The sequence below is a fragment of the Triplophysa rosa genome, linkage group LG7 (assembly GCF_024868665.1).
Source record: "Triplophysa rosa linkage group LG7, Trosa_1v2, whole genome shotgun sequence".
Classification (NCBI taxonomy): Eukaryota; Metazoa; Chordata; class Actinopteri; order Cypriniformes; family Nemacheilidae; genus Triplophysa; species Triplophysa rosa.
This window is the reverse complement of record NC_079896.1, coordinates 26,082,709-26,103,971: the sequence shown is the minus strand read 5'-3', so window position 1 is coordinate 26,103,971 and position 21,263 is coordinate 26,082,709. Positions and strand designations below refer to the sequence as shown.

The 21,263-nt window shown below is 42.0% G+C and overlaps 1 protein-coding gene across 1 annotated transcript in view; it reads right to left on the bottom strand.

Annotated features, from left to right (window-relative positions):
• The window catches only part of kalrnb (kalirin RhoGEF kinase b), a 56,175-nt gene that overhangs the window by 28,070 nt on the left and 6,842 nt on the right, over positions 1–21,263 (bottom strand). The window contains exons 2-24 of the mRNA XM_057337277.1: positions 17,540–17,632; positions 17,241–17,355; positions 16,132–16,324; positions 14,898–15,398; positions 14,315–14,437; positions 14,047–14,238; positions 13,467–13,598; positions 13,139–13,369; positions 10,268–10,390; positions 9,915–10,106; positions 9,658–9,830; positions 9,113–9,287; positions 8,786–8,981; positions 6,777–6,943; positions 5,045–5,164; positions 3,932–4,150; positions 2,557–2,706; positions 2,146–2,260; positions 1,955–2,070; positions 1,674–1,796; positions 1,340–1,522; positions 1,136–1,260; positions 873–939 (exon numbers count right to left, since the gene is read on the bottom strand). Coding sequence (XP_057193260.1) covers positions 873–939; positions 1,136–1,260; positions 1,340–1,522; positions 1,674–1,796; positions 1,955–2,070; positions 2,146–2,260; positions 2,557–2,706; positions 3,932–4,150; positions 5,045–5,164; positions 6,777–6,943; positions 8,786–8,981; positions 9,113–9,287; positions 9,658–9,830; positions 9,915–10,106; positions 10,268–10,390; positions 13,139–13,369; positions 13,467–13,598; positions 14,047–14,238; positions 14,315–14,437; positions 14,898–15,398; positions 16,132–16,324; positions 17,241–17,355; positions 17,540–17,632 — 3,824 coding nt within the window. The remainder of the gene's footprint in view (positions 1–872; positions 940–1,135; positions 1,261–1,339; positions 1,523–1,673; positions 1,797–1,954; positions 2,071–2,145; positions 2,261–2,556; positions 2,707–3,931; positions 4,151–5,044; positions 5,165–6,776; positions 6,944–8,785; positions 8,982–9,112; positions 9,288–9,657; positions 9,831–9,914; positions 10,107–10,267; positions 10,391–13,138; positions 13,370–13,466; positions 13,599–14,046; positions 14,239–14,314; positions 14,438–14,897; positions 15,399–16,131; positions 16,325–17,240; positions 17,356–17,539; positions 17,633–21,263) is intronic.

Here is a 21,263-nt window from a genome sequence, read left to right as displayed (position 1 = left end):
GGCGGCAATTTTTTTATGTCAGTGAATCATTCAACCAACTCATTCAAAACAGCCGATTCATTCAAGAACAAAGCAAGGATGCGTCTAAATACCCAATGCCAAAAAAACGCCAAAGTGCAGTGCCCTTAATGCACACTAAACCCACACTATCTTGAATACCGCTTCCGAGCGGATATGTCGTATATCATGAGACTTTTTGTGGAAAAAGCTACTTTTATCTTTATTTATTCTATGTTTGGCTAACATGTGTTTTTCTTCTGTTTTTGATTTTTTGGGTACAGCTGCTTTGATACAATACAAATAAAGCGCTATAAAAATAAATCTGACTTGACTATGTAATTAGATATTACATATAATTTTGCACTAAACCGTAGTGTTGCACATTTTATTGGTGAAAACTTCAGGGGTATTTATTTTGTAAAACTGCTTTTTATCACATAATTAGAAACACCACACTAATTAACGTTACATGTTTGCACTGGCTAAGTGTGTCCCTCGGGTTAGAAATACTACATGCTCACTTGGGATCTTCACGCCCACTAGAACACTTGGGCCAAAAACAGGAAATACGTCATGAAAGTAGTCAAGCGGTCAAGTGCAAAGAGTGCAAGTGGGGGCATTTGGACGCCGCCCAAGTGTCTTGACGAATGACTCGCTGAATCATTATCTCGTCCGAGTCGTTCAAAACAGGGATTCATTAAGGAGAGAAACACGGCGAAAAGACAGATGAAAGTGTTCAAATGATCGTTAATGCGCATATTATGCAATATTAGTTACGGCACTACGATACTACCGTTTCAAAAACAGAATTTCGCAGCTTTAGCATGGCGATGCTACCGTAGCACCGGTACACCGTGCACCCTACTGCTCACCTCCAGACACTCCTGCAGGTCTCGCACGTAAGCTTTCTCCGTCTGTAGCAGCTCGGCCATAATATACCTGCAAACACACCATCAACACTGCTGAAACTCACCCAATTAAAGCCGTCTGAATGCAAAGAGCGACTGAGACTGACAAGACCAATTCTTCAGAAAACCATTTAGATTCAACAGGGTTTTCTGCGAAGAAGCGATCGACGCCGCAATTTGTTCTGAAAGGCCTTTGGAAACTCTCCGAGCGATCGTTCGGCACTTACTCCTTCTTTCTGGCAGATTTCTTCTTCTCCTCATTGACCTCGTGGTCGGCGTCGCTGAGATTGACCTCCGGGTCAGTGTGGGTCAGACTGGCGGGGATAATGTCCAGCTCGAGGTCTTTGTGATCCTGTTGAAGAGAATAGAGAATAGCAGAGCGCTGGGAACGGGATTGGACTCCCACGATGACACCAACGATCAAATCTCACCTCGGAACACAGCCCCAGCGCTCGGTCCAGACTGCTGCGGTACTGACCCATGCGCATGGAAAAGTCTCTGTAGCGTCTGTCCACCGTGGACACCCATCTCTTCAGCTCCGTCACGTGGACGTGGCCTTTCTCCACCAGACTCCCAGCCAGCTGGATCAAGAGCTTCACCTTCTCCTGCGTTTGCTGGAAGACAAGGCCAAAGAGTAACACCCTGCTGCTCATTTCTCGCTTAAATCGAAGACTTCTTCACCTGAGATGAAAGCTCAAACAGACCTTCACTGAAGTCTTGTAAAACTATCTGTCTGTCTATCCATCCAACCAACCAGGATATTACCTTTGCAGAGACACGGAAATCTTCAAACTCTTTCAGCAGTTCCTGAGTTCTTTCATTGCTATCTCCAGGTGTCGCGTGCGTGGATAGGAAATATTCGCCTGTGTCCTGCAGCCAGCCTATGGCCTGCGTGAGACAGTTTTAATAAGAACAATCATTTCATATTCCTTTATTCTTGACAAGAGTGTTTCCGTTTCTTAACTAGACGTCTATTCTCAAGCAAAACAAGGCCGCAAACACTACATTATCACATCCTTCTGAGGAAAATAAAACCCCTCTCCCACCTGTTTGGCGTGTCGTTCAAACAGAATGTACTGCTGGCATTGGTCTAAACGTCTCTTCTTCATAGTCCAGAAGTGCAGCACACGGTTTTCTCTCTGCAGCAGCTCACTCAGAATGGCTGGACGTCAGAAAACAAAATCACAATCGCATCTAAACGGACCGTATGTCTGCTTTGAATCCACCCTGAACTGACCTTTGACCTGGGACTCCGTGGCACGATTGTGGGTGGCGACCCCAGGCATGCTGACGTTGTTTCGGTGGATGTATTTCAGAAAGACCTCGGCATTACGCCGCGCCAAAGTACACGCCTACAACCAAAGAATAACAACCTAAAAACTGTACTTCTAAACAATCATACCGTCGGTTTTGAACCGCATCATTTTCCATTGTTAATTGGTGAACATTAAATAGGTGTTGATATGTCAATGCGAAGGGCAAAGGATTTGACGGTCATCATATGGACCGCTTAAAATGACACAAATGTGGTCACATCTGATGAAGAATTCAACATTTTGCTGTAGATGCAGTTGTGTTGGAAAGGCAGATTTGTCAGGACTGGTGAGCATCTGTTGTTGCAGGTGTGTGTGTGTGTGTGTGTGTGTACCTTAAGGAAGGCCTCTTTCTGCTCCAGGTGTTTGCTTATGAGCGGGGTCACGTGGTCCGTCTCTGCCGTTCTGCCCAGTTTATCATGACCTCCACACCAGTCCTCCTCTCTCCTGTATTCCAGCTCCAGACTTTCTAATACATTACACACCTGCCACAGAGAAAACACACACACACAAACAGTGACATCAGAGTTATAACCGAACGTTTACGAGACAATACAATCACAGCAAATTAAATATACACAACATTTACAAGCACACAGTGACTTTATTATTGAATATTTTGTATTTATTATAATGATTAAGTGTCTGAACATTTAGTCGGGCCAACATTATTGTGCTCATTGTTGTGACATCATTACCACGAAAGTTCTGAATGACCCAATTTGCAGCTAAATGTACACGAATGAAGTGTGAGGGATCTTTTCTTTGAATTATTCAATTGCACAAAATTGATTAAAAAAATGCAAAACATTTACTAAAAAAGTAACTCATAAATTGTTTGGTTGTCCATTGACAAGTAACACGAGGGGGCACTAACATTTCTGTTGTTTGGTGATGATTACTGTCTGATTATATTAAAGGAATAGTTCACTGCAAGGTTATATTAGTTTACAACAATTAAAACTTTGAAAACGTTCCTGTTCATTGAAATCAAATCATATATTGACCTAAAAATTATTGGAAAAACTTAACTCAAAAATAAGTTTGAAGCAGAAAAATTATAATAATAAACAAAAACTAAATTAAAAAAACAATTAATCTTATATAGCAACATTAAAAATAAACCAAAAAAATGATCAAATGAAAAAAGCATATACCAAAATTGCTAAAACTTTAACTAAAATGACCACAAAAACTAAAAATCTAAAATTAAAAGCTAATTTAAAATATGAATAAAACTAAAATCAAAACTATAATAACTGAAAAGTCTGTCATAGTTACTCACTCTGTTTAAACCTGTGTGATTTTCTTTTTTCTGCTAAACACAAAAGAAGATATTTGGAAAAATGTTGGTAACAGAAAACCGTTGGTCCCTATTGATTTCTATTGCATGGACACAAAACCAACGCAAGTCAATGGGAACCAATGGTTTTCTAACATTATTCAAAATATCTTCTTTTGTGTTCTGCAGAAGAAAACGTCATACTGACAAGAGAGACAGAATTTTCCTTTAACATGATCAAGCAATAAGCACAGTTCATGTTTACTTCAATGTAGAAAGACCAAAATCTGAAGAAATCCTTTATAATTTTTGCTTCAAAGCAATGTCTGTATCAAAAAGGCCCTTGGAATTACAAGATTCGTACAGCTGAGTTCTCCCATTCATTACACTCTTGTTGTCTATGTAGTAGATATCACTGTGTAACCCACCTGCTCGGATGTTTTATAGAAGGCCACAGAGGCGTTAACCAGCTTTAATCTGTCCTCCATCTTCAGCATGAGTGTCTGCCAATGAAGAGCCACGGTCTCAGCACAGGCCCGCACGGCGTCGGGGTCATAGTGACCCGCCTGTAACATCAGCTCCGCCCTCTGCTGAAGCTGCAGGGCGCTCTGATGCGTGCGCTGAAGAGAGTCGGCGTGGAGGAGAGACTGTAAAGCGGGCAGGAGAGAGAGGATTTTCAGCATCTTTTCATTCTGGAGGTGTACTTTAAATGACGTTTGTTAAGCAGCGGTGCACGAGGACCACAGGAGAGGAGGAGAAGGTCGAGGAAGGGCTCCTTCGGAGAGCAATTAAGACACCATCAACTAGACGTCCTACCGCTCAAGGCCAAAACAATCAACGATGATGCTTTTTTCATTCAAACGAGTGCTTTAGAAAGTTAACTCAAGGACTGAGGCGTAAGAAAGACAAATCACAGGTGACATCTCTTCATCAGTGAGACATCAGTGAGAGAGAGCAAACGGAAACTTTTGATGAGGTTTCATCTGCGTCTCAGATAAAAAAATAACGAGTAAGAAGAAATCTCATCAATGTCTCAAACTGAGCTCAGATTTGTCAAGTCTGCACTTATTTTTTATATCGGGTGTACCTGAAAAGTTTGAAAGACACTGCTGTGGATGAATAAAACATACAAAAGAAACTTTGGCCGATATTCAGCCTTTGATTTACTGTAAAGCGCCTGTCGTTAGTTGAGAATTATAAGCAGCAATTTACTGAATGAAAACTCAGTATTCATCTCAGAGGAACGTGCTTTATACCCCGCGTAATTTCGCTGAGTAATTATCTTGAAAAAAAATCAAGTCAGCTTTTTGCCATATTTGCACGACACGGGGCCGATTTAGTTTATTGACTATTGAATTTTTGCAATCAGACCCCAATCTTCCACCGCCCAATATTTGCATCATTTGTTTGAAACTAGCAGAGAAAAGATTTTTTGCAGGTACTGCAGGCCTTCAAATGTAATATTAATGTGCTTATTACAGGAAACACATCATCACAGTGTGTGTGTGTGCGTGCGTGTGTGTGTGTGTGTGTGTGTGTACCTCGATGGCGAGCTGAAACTGTTCGTGCTCTCTCTGAAGTTGTTCCGCCTCAGACAGAGATCCAGCGTTGGTCGTGTTTGCCGTGAGCATCGACTCGCCGTTACGAATCCAACCCAACACCTGCACACATCACAGCAGACGCAAGCAAGTACACATGAACACATACACATATGCTTCATACAGTGACTACACTAAAAATGCACCACGAGTCACATTTATGTGCATGATGTGAGGAGGTTTAGGCATCACTAAAAATCAATAACGCAGTTGTCTGCACTTTAAGAATATACGATTATCTCTCTCTTGACGTTTGCTCAGAACAGCCGCGGTAACACATTTCATTCGGAATCATCCCCCTTAGCAGTTATTAAAAAAGTGGTTGCATTAAAGATGCACTTCATTATTTATTTTTTCTCATTACTCAAACTATGTTAGATTTGAAAAATATGATTAAAATCAGCCCAATAAAACCATTTTATTTACATAAAGCGAGTTGCATTATGGGCATCGGCATGTTGTTCCAAATCCGTATAGATTTCATTGTTCTGATGAACACAAAAGAAGATATTTTGAAGAATGTATGAAAGCAAACAGTTCAGGGGCACTTTTGACTAACATTGTCATTTTTCCTACTATGGGAGTCAATGGGGTCCAAGAACTGTTGGGTTTCAAGCATTCTTCCAAATATCTTTCTCTGTGTTCAACCGAACAAAGAAATGTATACAGGTTTGAAACAACTAGAGAGTAAGTAATTCATGACAGAATGATCATTTTTGGGTGAACTATCCCTTTAAGATCACATGACCATCAGAATATTTCCACATGATCACCTGTCACTTTAAAAGCATGTCGCATGCCTGGACTTTATTTTAATTTATCATTTGATCGTTATATAATGAATAACGGCAGCCGTGATCAACAGCAAATGTCAAAAGATTTCTTTAAAACTATTACCTTAAAAGGTCCAATGTGTAATTTTTAGGAGGATCTATCGACAGAAATGCAATATAATAATATACATAACTGTATAAAGACTTTACATAATGAAGCGTTATGTTTTTATTACCTTAGAATGAGCTATTTCTATCTACATACACCGCGGGTCCCCTTACATGGAATTCTCCATGTTGTTTCTACAGTAGCCCTAAACGGACAAACTGCTACAGAACGCGTTTCATAAATACGTTATCTGCTTCAGGAAAGAAGCGAAAACGTGACGACATCGTAGTCCTGTGTCTGCCACCGTAGTGCTTCGAAAGAGAGGGGTGGAGTGAACTGTTGGTCGCAATTCGCAACCTCACCACTAGATGCCGCTAAACTTCATACACTAGAACTTTTACCCATCCAGAGGAAATAATAGCGAAAGCTGATTTTGGTGAAGCTATAATACATTTATTTTACAAAGAAAGTTGTCTTTGTGTTGAAAAGACAAAGATTTATTGTTCTGACGTACAGTGAGCGGGGATGAAATGAAGGACTGCAATGTGCACCCACGCATTGCGAGAGCGAGTCTGGATGTGAGTTTGTGTGTGTGTGCTTAAAGGATAAAAGCAATTAGCTTGGCACTCGTACACGGGGCTAATAGCATCGGAATCTTGGACTGCAGCAAAGCCAGAGCTTCATTTCCTGAGTGTAGAAGTCAGGGGAACAGATCGGGCTCGGGAACATCAGGATGAGAGTAAGGAGTCTCTAAACACAGTCACGGATTGAGATGAAGCTCCAGCAAACGCACCTGTTTGACCTCGGCCTGCAGGTGTCGTAGCTGCAGACACTGCTCCAGACGCTTGTGCGTGTGTTCTGCGCTCGATTCCAGCTCGTGTTGTTTTTCATTCAGGAACTCCAGAAGCTCCTGAACTCTGGAAGCCAAATCCACGTCCTTCTCTCCCGTGAGCTCCATACCTGAACAACACACACGGTCATACGCAAGGCTGCTCAGATATTTCTCCCGAGAAAAGAAATCTCACACATTAGAGTTTCAGGAAAGATGTCAATAATGTCTCAAACTGAGCTCAGATTTGTCTGCACTCAAACGTCAATATGAACTCAAACATTTCTCATTAAATTTACTCAAATCCTGATTATATTACCTCTACCATTTACATCCACTATGAGATTTTTGTCTGTCCAGCAGGGGGCGCTGTGACTCATAGTGCTATGGCTCAAGCCATTTGCGGGTCTGTGATCTCACTGAGCAGTTATTATGGGATGTGAGAAAACGTGTCAGACAGGTGGGCATGTGATGGAATGTCCCAGCTGCCCAGTCGAGCGGTGATATACGCCATCGATTATCCGTGCGTTTGCATGTGTACGACTGCAGGGGTGCCTGCCGGACAACCACCGTGTGTGTGCGTGCATGATAGTCAGAATTTTCTACTGATGCAACAGCACAATTTAACCTTCATCCGCTAACCCTTACATCACCCCACTTATCCTCAGCTACCTGCCCGCAGGCCGTCTCCATGGGAACCCTACAGCGGTCCACGGGAGTCGGTTCCCATGGGAATGTGACGTGTGAGTGCCTCTGCAACATCGCGAGCTTCCAGACCGTGATCGATGAAGAGTGTCCACGGCAACCCCGGAGTGACGAGCGAAGGCCCCGTCACCATGGAAACCCTGGTATGGGATGTAAGGGGGAGTTTCCATAGCAACCTCGCCCCTTCATACAGCGTTAATATTACGAGAGATCCCAGGGCTGTATGGAGAGCACTCTCCATCTCCAAACCATTTCACCCTTTCACGTACACACATATAGGGTCCAAAACGAACCACATCAGCAGGGAATAAAAATGTTTCTCACCGGCCAAGAAAATGCATTTATCTTTCGTACGAACAAAATATACAAATATAATCTGTATGTATTATGGTATAGATAAAGAGTTACCATATAACTACTGGTATTTCATTTACTCACAAAAATGTTGAATGATTCAAACGGATTGATTTCAACTTGTAAAACAGTTGAGAATTCCTGTCAGATCAGTTCATTTTGGACCCTACACACTAAAATGCATCCTTATTTTTTCCCACTCATCCGTCTGTTGCTATCACTTTCTTTTTCAGCGCTTCCATCTAAGACAGCCCATAATAAGTGCAGCAGGTTTCCGCTGTTGTGTCCGTGGTAACTGTCAATAAAAGGCATCAGCGCACGGAGGAGTGAGGATGGCTGATTCACACTCTTTTATCTCATCATCCCTCCCGCGTCCTTTCCATCTCTCGCCGGCTCTCCTCCCGCTGTATGAGCTGTCAGAGCGTCTCTATTTTCTCATCTTAAGACATTTTGACATGACTCAGATCAGCTCTGCCCAATGCGCTCAACTCTATGGAGATTGCAAACAAATTTGTTGACCCATGTGAAAAACGTCCAACTTTTTGGATTCGCGATGGTTTGATTTTTTGCTCTGCTCCAAAACCTGGAGATCCACTTTTAGGCTCATTCCCAAAGTGAAGCCTGTTTCCAAACATAGTCCATTTAGTTATCTTGCCTTTCTTCCAAGACACCCTTTTTGGCCACATTTTAAGGCAGCGTCACACGTATCCTTGCGGGTGAACGCAACCCCACAATGCATTGCGGCAAGCTTCGTCGAAACAAAAAATTCAAGATGACAACTGAGCGGTAATGTTGATTATAAAAGAGCAATTCAATACTAAGGAATATTGATAGAATAGTTCAAGAACCAAAACAACCTGTCATCGCGGCACCACCGTTCTCGAAGTTAACCGTAGAGTTTGTTCTTTTCTTACCTGAAGCCTGGACCTCCATGATGTACTGATGGAGGTCTTGTCCCTGCTGTATGACCTCATAGGTCATGTTGTTCATGGCGAGCTTGCGCTCGGTGTGTCTGTGGAGTCTCTGTTCAGCCAGCGTGAGTTCTTCCGCGTTGAAGTCAGACGCCTGTCTCATCAGATCCTGTTTCCATGCGTCAAGCTCTCCCATCACCTGCGACACAAACTGCACTGATTACCAGCGTGCACTCGGAGAATCACATGCATTAAACACACACATGCAAAGCACTGTCCTAAAGTTGCTATTAAGATCCATTTTTTATCGTTTTTTTCCCACACACACACCTCCAGTGAGTACTGCTCAAAGATGCGGAGCTGTAGGAAGATGTCCAGTTTGATCCTGCGCTCGTGAAAAAGCTCTTCCATGTGAGCCTGAGCTTCATCCAACTGCTGCAGGACACCCTCGATATGAGCCACAGAGCTGGCGTGAGGAAGTTTATTACAGGCCAATGCCGAGTCTCTGTTTGAGTACGCAAATACATGGCAACAGATCGATCACAACACAAGATATGATCAGCCCCGACCGCTATCAGATATCATATCAACATACAGCAGCATCACGTGCGAGGACCGCCACAGAGGTAATTCTGGAAAAACTGCATTAAAATTGATCTGCGAATTGAACGTTTGACCTTCTAGGGCGAATTAAGATGTGATGCTCATGCGGGAGACACGATCCTGCCCCCAACACCATCTTTTTACATTTCATATAAAATGAAATAAATCAAATATATTTCACTAAAAATAAAAAATCAATCACAGGCAGCGTTAACATCAAATATTGTATTGTAGGAGCGCAGAGCGTTCTGACGCGAGTTGGTTAAACTCACCGCAGGTGCTGAATAAGCTCCTCCCCCTCTTTGATGACATTGAGCGTGGCGTCCAGCGTGCTGCTCTGCTGCTGCTGAAACAGTCTGATGAGCTCCTGAACCGCATCCACAGAGTCAGAGTTCACCACCGGCTCCACCAGAGTCTTCTGCAGGTCCTCCATCCACGTCCACAGCTGCAGAGAGACGGAACAGATCACGAGTGCGACTACCAGACTTCTAACAGAAAGCATTGTTTAATGGGACTGTGCGTGCGTGACCTCTTTGGTGTGGGTGTGAAAAGACACGGAGATATCCAGCAGCAGTTTCCTCTGCTCCACCCGCCGCACAAACTCCTGAACTCTGACCTCCAGGTGATGGGCGGCAGTGTAGATCTCTTCTGGATCACACTCACCCGTCTGAGCCAGCTGCTCGGCTGCCTCCAACAGCTTATCCGCATTAGTGTAAGTGTTCTGATGAGAGAGAGACACACACACACACACCGAGAGATCATACGAAACAATGAGAGAGAGCGATTATAAAACCTGCTGGCCAACCAAACCCACGCCTGATGTTTTTCTTTTTTTGCTCTCAACAGGCACGCCAACACAACATATTGTGAGTTTGTTCTGACCTGTGCCACCTCCTGGAAGTCGTCGTGTCGCTTCTGTAGCGCTCGTGCTCTGTGCACCGACTTCCCAACTCCTGTGTGTTTACTGAGGAACGCCTCTCCGTGGTTTTCAATCCAGTCCAATACCTGTGAGCACACACACGTTACCACTGGACTATTCCAAATTTCAAGGAAATACATTTTAGGGTCTGTGATGATACATAAAGGAGCTTAAGCAAAATATAAGCTTTAAAATGATTGTAGTAACCAAAAACATGTCGTTTCCCAGATAGCACAATCCATCTGGCTTACGTCTATTTGACGTCTGCATTTACATCTGCAAGACATCTGCAATACATAGTTTGCTCATCTGCAATACGTCTCGGAGACGTCTGAACGTCTGTAATACATCTGCTAAAGATCTGGAGATCTGCTGCGTAAAAACATCTGCTAAACATCTTAGAAAGAGCTGTTGTACATCCATTCTAAATCATAAACATCTTACAGACATCTTCTAGATGTCTATATGACGTCTGACAGCAGACATCTCCGAGACGTATTGCAGATGAGCAAACAATGTATTGTAGATGTCTTTCAGATGTAAATGCAGATGTCAAATAGACGTAAGCCAGATGTATGTGTGCTATCAGGGTTGGGATGTGACGATGCCATTCGATTTACGATACTGATATCACGATATGATTTATTTTCACAAAATGAGTTGAGACGAATTAGAAATGAACAACTGCGCTTTTATTATTTCCCAAATGCTGCACATTTCTTTGTCAAATAAAAATATATTTTATGTCAAATAACTAAACTGCCCAAATCAATACAAAAGTCTCTTTAAAATAAACAAATTAAGACTTTTCTTGGATTCTTTTTAACATTTAAGGAATACCAGCCCACGGTTCCGAGTTTGCCGTAAACACAGCGGCCCCTGCTGTTCAAAACATGTATTGCGTTTCAAATAACATCTCAACCGGCTTGAATCCTCTCACATTATAACAGATTTTCAACCGGCTCACTGTGAATCATTACGTCCCTACATGTCGTAAGCTGAATCATTCCATGTGGGCTAATAAAACAACTCAATGTATTGAATGTAAATGACAGTCCTTGGGCAGCATTCAGGCTCTTGAGCACTGTAAACTAAACTCTCACGTTTGACTGATGATCCTCTACAAACAACATCATTTACTGCATTCACAACAGCTCTTGTGGAAAAACAACCATTTACATGAAAATAAATTCCTGATCAATGATCGCAATGCAGCAAGCACATACCAGACCCAGAGGAAAATGAGTCTGTTCTTTGATAGCACATAAAAAGTGAATGTCCTGTGAATTCACATGTGACGTCTTTGGAACGGCTACATGCTAGTGTAGAGAAAAATGAACTGAACTGCTGATGACTCATACTGCACTCACTTAAACTGTCCAATCAAATGATCTGACTTCCAACAGCAAGAATCAAATGATGCAAACTATTGGCTATTAAAGAAAAAGATGAATCCTTCCATCCGTCGCAACTCAAACTTTACGTTTCAATAGGAAATACTTCAACACAGGGAAAGAAACTGCACTTTTTAAGCAACTTTAACCATCAACTTTGTTTCTTAGGAGTAATAAAAACAGAAAGTGTCTTAAGGGAACATATATCCACGCAAAGAATCTGAGAAGCAGAAGACTTAATCAAAGTCTCTGCATGTAATCTCGCTGCTGCCTTAAAGAAATAATTGAGATACAATAGAAATGCCATTTGTGATTTCTCTATCCTTTGGGAACCATTGCAACACATCCTAATCGCAACTCCAAGCTTAAACCTTTAATGACAATGGTCTCTGAGGTATTTTGTAAAGACTGAAGAGTGACTTTGTCAGAAGTCTGATCTTTTCAGTTCACTAGTCAAGCTCAAAGCCCAGAGCAGGCCTGATTTCTCTAGAACGGATCCAGTCACATCAAAGAAAACACACAGCCCCGACTGAGAACCGGTGAAGGTTCAACAAAAAGCCCCTGAAAGTGTCGGCCACAGGAAGTGAAGTGTATTGTTGAAGGTATTGACTGGAGGCCAAGCACAATACTGTTGTCCCTTGAGGACGCTGTGTCACTTCCTCTAATACTCTCCGCACTTCATATTTTGTTCTGTCGTCTGTGAAACATCTTTACACGTGATTATCTACAAACAACTGCCGAAAGCTCAAGAGACTAGGTCACGGTTTTCAGAAGCCCCTACTCATCACTGTTTGGTCAATACTGTAGTTCTATATGTGTACATGCGTTTTGTGATGCATTCATGCGTGTGTGCATGTCTGTGACGAACGCATGTGTTTGTCTATGGACATGCAAGCATCTATGTTTGTTTAATGCATGAAAGTGTATGCGCATGTGTATGCATGTGTTTCTTCATGTGTGTTTGCACACATGCATGCCTGAGTGGAGTTTGCATGTGTTTGTGCATGCACGGCTGGGTGAAATACGCATGTGTTTGTGCACGCATGCATGACTGAGTGGAGTTTGCATGTGTTTGTGCATGCACGGCTGGGTGAAGTATGCATGTGTCTGTGCGTGTGTGTTTGCACGCATACATGTCTGAGTGAAGCATGCATGTGTTTGTGCATGCATGTCTAAGTGATGTGTGCATGTATGCCCATGTTATTATGCACGTGTGGGGGTGTGCTTGAGTTTTATTCAAGTGTGGGTGATTTGTGTATTCAAGTGTTTGTGCATATTTTGCAAGCATGTCTAAATGAAGTATGCATGTATTTGTGTGCATGTATGTCTGTGTTATTGTGAGTATTGTGAGTGTGTGCACGTCTGAGTGTTGTATGCAGGCATGCATATCTACTCTGCACATGCACATACAGTACATGCATGCATGCAGGTCCACGTTACCTGTTGTACATCTTGCTGAAACACACACAGCTGAAGTCTCTGATGCAGCCGGAGCTTGCGGTGTTGCAGGAGACCTTCTAGTCTGCGATACTGATGAACAATCTCATGGACCACCTCCAAAATCCCCCTCACTGCCTGACTATAGTCCGAGCCAGCTGTCAGAGACCCAGAGTCAGCAGGAGGCTGAGGCCTCTGCAACACATCCAGCAGGGTCTTCCCTTTCTGACTGACCTGAGATCAGAAAGAACACAGAGCTTTAGTAATTTTGAAAATAATTAGGCTCCATTCTTTTATACAATTCATACTTCATGATACAAGAACCCCTCACCTCTGTGTATGCTGTGGTGACCTGCTCACACAGGTTCTGATGGTTATGAATGGCCATCTCGAGCTCTTGCGTCGTCGTCGGAAACCCGGTTTCACCGCACGACTTCACCCAGCCCTCTATACTAGACAGAAACTGAAAAAAAACTCTCTTAATCTTGAAACAGCCTAAAAAGTCTGTGTAACAAAACCATCGAGGACAGAGTGGCATCAGTAAAGCTCAGACGAAATTAAACACAGGGTGGCTTAGAATTAAACAAACTGGGGTCATAAATCAAACGAGCACACGTGTGCACATTCATATAGAGGAGTTATTAGTGTAGCTAGCTGACTGAGGCTGACACAGGAACGTCGACTCGAGTCTCACATGGAGCAGATCTTGGCCAAACGGATGAAATCAAGGTCATTGAATCGATGTCAAAACAAATATTTATACCCCTTTCACCTAATGAAAAAGCCCCAGGCGTCCAAAAACTAATTAAGATTTTTAATTAAGATAGATTGCTCTTTATATCTAGAACAGTTTGTTATGCACTGTAGACAATGCTTTCCACCTAACCTTAAGATTTAAACCATCCCGTTACCTGCTCAGACGTCTGGTGAAGCACAGACGACATAGCCAGGATGGCGCTGCGCTCCTCCAGCGCTGAAGCGAAGGTCTTCCACTCCTGATCTAACTGACCGGAGATCTGCTGTATCTGAGGCGCAGCGTAATGACCGGCCTCGCACAGACGTGTCGCCACAGAGACGATGCGTGAGATATTCACGTACGCGTTCTGAAACGAAAAATAAATTGAGTCCTGCATGCCTATATCAGGTCAAGCCTTGTCTTTGAACAGCTGGACGTCCTACCATGGAGTTCATGGCGAAGTGGTCGTGTTGCGTCTGTAGATCCACGGCGTGCTGGTAGCTGACGCCGATGTCTGTGTGCGTCTGCAAGAACAGCTCTTTATTGTGTCCTATCCACTCGAACATCTACAGTGAGAGAGACGGAGAACACACATGACCGTGGTCCATAAATGACCATGTTGAATCAATTGAACAGACGAAATTTTGAACAGTGGTCGTAAGGCGTCGGTTGATTTAGTTCCCCGTTAGTGTTGTAGTGATCGACAAGTAAATCTTAATATACACGCACTCACTTTCGGTTTGGCTGCTTTACAAGCAATAGCCTTTAGTATACTGGCTCCAGTGGAGCACAGATGGGCTCTCTCAGCACGACCGGAGAGCGTGAGACTCTCTCTCCGTTTGCTCTTAAAGGGAACACGAGGGCTCATGCAGACATCGAGCAGCAGAAGTGAGCATATCATAATTATTCATTGTTTACACTTTCTAAAATGTACATACTGACAGCTGCACCTTGATGACTTTTGTTTTTCTGATTGTGGTTATGACACGAATGAGCATTTTGCTCTTTTGGCTTGGTTCCGCTCACCTTCTCAGCATCCTGCTCGTACAGCCGTAGCTGAAAGCACTGGTCCAGCTGCTGTTTGCGGTTGTGCCAGCCCTGGAGCAAATGTTGCCGCGTAACCTGAAGTTTATCCAGCAGGGCGGCGATCTTAGGCACCATACTCTGGAAGTCCGCCCCCCCCGAAAGCCTTCCGTCCCCCCCGTCCCTGATCTTCTGCAGGAGCCGCTGGCCCTCATGATCCAACTCATCCACCGGAGCCTTCGTCATGGTCTTCCTCAGCCGAGCGTGTTCCTCCAGGAGCTTCCGCGCTTCCTCCGCGTTGACGGCCAGCTCCTGGCGGGAAAGAGCCTCCTGCAGCTCCTCCAGCCGAGAGAGGAGGTGCAGAGCGCCTCCGGTGAACTCCTCGAGCGAAACGCGCAGCTCGGTCCATTCCACGTGATTGTACTCCAGCGTTCCCTCTAGATCTGACGTCAGCTGGGACGGGTCCACCAGTTTGGTCAGACCTTCCACAGAAACCATACTGGTCTAAAGGAAATGAAGAAGAAATCACAAATGGTTCCGTGTTATCAATTCTACATTAACTATAAGTCACATCGACTGCTGTATTGTTTTATTTATTGTGTCTCAGCAAATGCTTGATTTTTACACAATTTAAAAAAATAATGTGTTTTGTACAGCGCTGTCCACTGGGGTTACATTTTTCAAATTCCTACCGTCAGGAACTCTTGATGGAACTTCCGTCATCTCTCGAATGCGCATGACTTGTCTTTCCGGCAGATGATGCAGGTGTGTCGTAAGTTCCCGTTTTGTTCCAATAGGACAGTGTCTACTCTGGCGGGAGATTTCGTCACCATCATTTGCCGGAAAAACAAGCCTATGGTTCACGGGCATTCGAGAGATGACGGAAGCTAGACATCAACGTTAATATGTCAATATGGATATTTCTCTTAAACAAACGCATGGATTCGCTTCAGAAGACCTTAGTTAAGACCATGGAGCCGTGTCGAGCAGTTCTTTGATGGACGGAGGCACTTTTTGGAGCTTCAAAAAGTCAACACCCATTCACTCCCATTCTACCGCTTGGAAGTAAAATGATACGTGGTATTATAACTCCGACTGCATTATTCTTCAAGAAGAAAGTCATATTCAGTTAGGATGAAAAAACCTTACGCTGCACAAAATTCTGATGCTAGATAAAATATTTGTCATGTCACTGTCTCCTCTTGGTTTCTCTGTAGACACAATTGCATTTATATACCTCGAAAGTGAACTTGGCGCTGCCAAAGTTGGTCTTCTGCTTCTGCCAGAAGTTGTCTGGTTTGATGATGAGTGCCACGCAGATCTCCGCTGGAAACGACTCCTGTAGGGTCTTCAGCAACGGCTTGATCAGATCCCACTTAGAGCCGCGCATGTCAATGATCACCGTAAACCCTCGCTTACTTACATCCTCACTGCAAATACAACACATGTAGAATGTTAGAGGAAGACTTATATAAGACCATACTGTTTTATAATGTCTATGCTTATGCTTTCTAGAAATGCTTGCACGGTTACTGATGAATTCATGCGCTGTAGTTGACAGATCTGCCACTGGACAATTTTAAAAGTGCAGTAGGCCTACACCCACAATATGAAAATTCTCCTGTTATTTATTTGCCCTTATTACACGGCTCGTTGGAATGCTTGATTCTGATTGGCCAGTCGCAGGTTCGTTATTCCCACATAACAACCTCTCAAAACTAATAACACTACCTGGATGCAGCAAATCATTTTGACAGGTTTTTTTGACAAATGAAATATAAATATGTCTTTTAATAACATAATGACGTTATATTTACAAATGATTAAACCAAATTGCCTGTTCGTGACATTTGAACGTCGTTTCTTACCTTAAAACCGAAAGTAAACGGCTTATTTCTGCGATAACAACCGCCTGCATGTACATTATCCCTTACTTACTGTATGTCGGTCCATTGCGCATGCTGTTATTTTTCTAAAAAAATTACTTCAACCATAATTTCAAACTAAAAAAGCACACTGTACAGTTTGTGTTCTCTAATCTGCATATCACTGCTGTCTTTCTGAAACCTCGTATCTCCATATTTCGTGATTTTTGGCCATAAATCATAATTATTAGTCACGCTTTATGTTTGTCACTGGGTTTTGCAAATATCTAACCAATTAAAAGGTATTTAAAAGTGCTTGTCAACATGGACAACACAGTATTTAATCATTTAAAAAGTACATTTTTTTTCCGTACGGGGAATTTGGACGTCCGAGGTTAAAAGGACAGCGATGATATTCAATACTTCATCATCACGTTATTTGTGACAATATCCAGACCGTAATAATCGTGACAGTCCTGACCTGGGTACACTGAAGAGGTACGTCACCAGCTTACGCAGGTCCTCCTGCTTTATTCTGTCATGGTTACTCCGTGCAGGGAACGTGAGGATGGGTCCCCCTCTCTTATCTCTTCCTCCTGAAAACAAGAGGATAACTTTATTGCATAAATTGCCTGATGGCCATAATTATGTTAATACCCTGTGTGTCTGTGTGTGTGTGCGTGCTTAAGAGGCCGGTGAGCTGTTCACGGCTGGAATAAAGAAAACCGGAGACGGGCACGGTGAATGAATGTGTTTATAATGCAGATAACCATTTCCCACCTGAGACAAAGGCGACTTTCTCTCTTAAAACTGTCAAGACATCAGACGCCTTTATTCCGTCATTCCTAAGAGAGCCTGATGAGAAAGAGGGAACTGGAAGAGAGGAAATGACAAGAGAAAGGCAAAGTGACATTTTTAGTGGTCGATTTCAAAGCATGTTTCTCTGAAAATGGCAGAAAAACGAACATTGAAATATTCCAGAAATATTCCTCACTATAATAAGAGTCTCCTAATGTGACTATTTCAATTTGCTACGTAACTTTTGGCAACGAGACACATGAAAAACAATGCCATTTGACATCATTGTGAATTAGATTTGAAAGCCACTGTTTCTATAAGATCATAAAGATTTTATCACATCACTTTAAAAAAATATGTAAATACATATATGTACTACAGTACTTTTGGACACTTTTTTATCATTTTTTGAAGCTCTTCAGCCCTGAATTTCTGTTGTACTCTGCCGTTTTTTCCCATTTGCGTTACAATAACATTTTTAGTGAGCTATTCCTTTTATTCATCACATTTTCCTCAAAATCCACCAAAGCAGAAAACAAAGTCACATTCTGGCATAACAGCAAACCCGCACGTCTAATTAAACATCGGATGAGATGAAATATCTCTGTGTGCAAATATAGGCCGAACAAATCCATTGTGACAACAGAGCTGTTATCTGTAAACATATAAGCAGAATGATGTGTGGGTGTGCACATTGGCACAGCAGCCGCTGTGGTTTCAAGCGTCAGTATGTTTCGTACATGTATCACAAGGGACACGGTATACTGTAAATAGTGAACGACAGCACTGAGCATAATTCTTAGTGATTTGACCGTGGAAAATAGAGTAGTAGGCCACAGCAGGTCGGGCGAGGGGGGCCGGGGATGCCCAGCTGTTGGCACGACTCCTTCTGTTTGGATTCATTAGTGGTGTAATCTGCCTGCTCTGTAATCCTGCAGCCGACAGCTGGGCGCTGGGGCAGCCGCTGGGGGAAAGTTCAATCACACTTAAGCACACATAGAGAGCAGACACACACACACACAAGCTGCACGCTTACAGATGTGGCACACGCTCCGCACTTGTCCAAACACACTCTCACCGCTGTGTGATACATCTGTTAGAGCTGTATGAGACAGAAAGGTCTTTACAGTGTTTGCGGGTATATTTCATCTCTCTCTCGCAGTTTAGCTCCCATCTGCGGACTACATAAAGTATTAAACCTGAGTGCAGGAGTCTGATGCTGAACATGGCATGTTCAATTTACTGTGAGAACTGACGTCACCAGCATCTGCTAGAGGGCACACGCCACTGCGCACGCACATACACGGACAAGACTGTTTAGACACATTACATTTGTATCATCTACAGTATGCACAGTTGATGTGTCTGTGTGTTGAAAGTTTTTTTGGGTGGGGGGCAAGGGGGGCGCTTTTTTTTTTATTGTGTTATTCATAGTGTAAGATTTCTAGGTATTTATATTCACAGGTTTCTCACATACACTTCGTTTCATTTCACAAGATATTAACTCACTGGAGTCGTTAATGACGGATTCATTTTTAGGCGAACTCACAAAAACAGTTGTTGGTTCATCACGCTGAGATTATTCATCTGTACCGACACCGACTGTTTGTTTACATTTACATATTATACACTGCCAAAAATAATTCATGATTTTTTTCGTAAACTATTTGGCATTATAAAGGTATAACACTTTTATGACAAACATATTCCAGCGAAATATTGTGTCAAGCTTAATGTTACACAACAAAACAGAGAAACACACCAAGACCAGTGTTGGGTGTAACTAGTTACTAAGTAATTAGTTACTGTAATTTAATTACTTTTCACTTGAAAAAGTAAAGCAAGGGATTACTCTTATTTTTTCTGTAATTAAATTACAGTTACTTCTGATGTAATTAAACTAAATACTGTGTGTAATATATATGTGTGCAATAGTGGAATTGACATCAAAATTCAAAGTCTAACTTTAAAATGAATGCGTTATTGTATAATTCTCACATTTGTAATACTTTGGTCAGTTAATAATACTACTTTATGTAGTTTAATATTATTTATTTGAATGAATTAAAAGAGCCGTTTCATGTCTATCCTTGAATCACTTAACTCATCAAGGTTGATGTAGGATATAGAAAGTAATTAGTAATAAGTAACTAAATACTTTTTGAAGAGAGTCATTTGTACAGTAATCTAATTACACTATTGAATATGTAATTAGTAACTAGTAATTAATTACTTTTTCAGAGTAACTTACCCAACACTGACCAAGACATATATATATATATATACAGTATATATCCTATAGGACAAGAATTACGTAGGAAGTTAAAGGATGAAACCTTAAAAATATTCTTATAAAAATCAGTTATCCTCCTTAGATTTTCACCTCATTCTGTTAATACGGTCCACCAAGAGAAATGTTACATTTTATACAAGAACAATAATATAGATTTTATATAGGTTACTGTATATATTCATAATGTATATTCATTTTTGGAAAGAATGGATTACATTTTTTTTCTTTATGACTTCTTTATAATACTTTTTTATGAATGCTTTAGGTGCACATAATTCACATTTCAGTTTAATTATTATTTTCTGTTCTCTGCTTCTGAAATGTCATTCAGTTAATTGAAAGATTTTAATAGTTACAACATAAATTCATTTAGGTCTCTGCAATGGTATATTAAGGTCTTGGCAAAACATTAACAGCATTTTAGTTGCAGGCCCAAAGGAATAACAGCTTCTTTAATGAGCTGCTAATGAACATGCTGAGTAGTAATCTATTTCAGAGTATAATATGTTCCACATCATAGTAAATTGATGTCAAAGGTGCCTAAATTCTTGACATTGCGCTGAAGTGCACTGCGCTGTTTTAGAATTTGACCAAAAAATCCAGGAGCATATTGTCATGATTCTGCCTCTTTTGATCATGTTTTCTTAGTCTTGTGGCAGGATCATGACAGACCCACGTGTTTTGTGTGAGAGAAACATGGCATTGTTTGTTTTGGCTTGCCATGCGCTCTCTCCGGTCTCTTGGCCCCGCCCTCTTGTTTCCTCATTATTGATTGTTAATTATTTCATGCCCTGCACCCGGGGCCCGTTTCAGAAGGGAGGTTTAGTGAAAACTCTGAGTATATTAACCCTGAAATGAGGGAAACTCTGGGTTTTATGTCAAACCCGAGAAAGCGGGGTAACTCAAGCCCGTTTCTAAAAGAGAGGTCACTTATACTCAGAGTCAGTAACCATAGTAACTTACTCTGTGAACCTAACCTGGTCGGGAGAAGGTTTTCTTTGGTAAACCCAGAGTTTACTTATCTCCTCCCCCTTTTAAAGCGCAAGTGCTGTGCCTCATTCATTCATACAGTCATTCATGGCACACATTTTGATCACACAGAGACCGTCTCAGTGACTAATGTCATATGTGCTTTTATAGAGGATTCATGAAGAGGCTGCATTCATTCATATGGATGTTCTTTGATTTCAGGAGAGCAATTTAGGACCCGAGTGGAATTTTGTCATTTCCCCATGCATTTTTATTAAAACTGTACCGTTTTTCTTTACAGTGAATTAGATATATCAAAATATATCTCATCCATCCTTACATCAATAACATCAGCCACCGTACGTGTATTACATCAGAGCAGATTCTTTCCCTTACATGTTCTCACAAATGTTAGTTTTCTATGGAGGATAAGAAATGACTTAA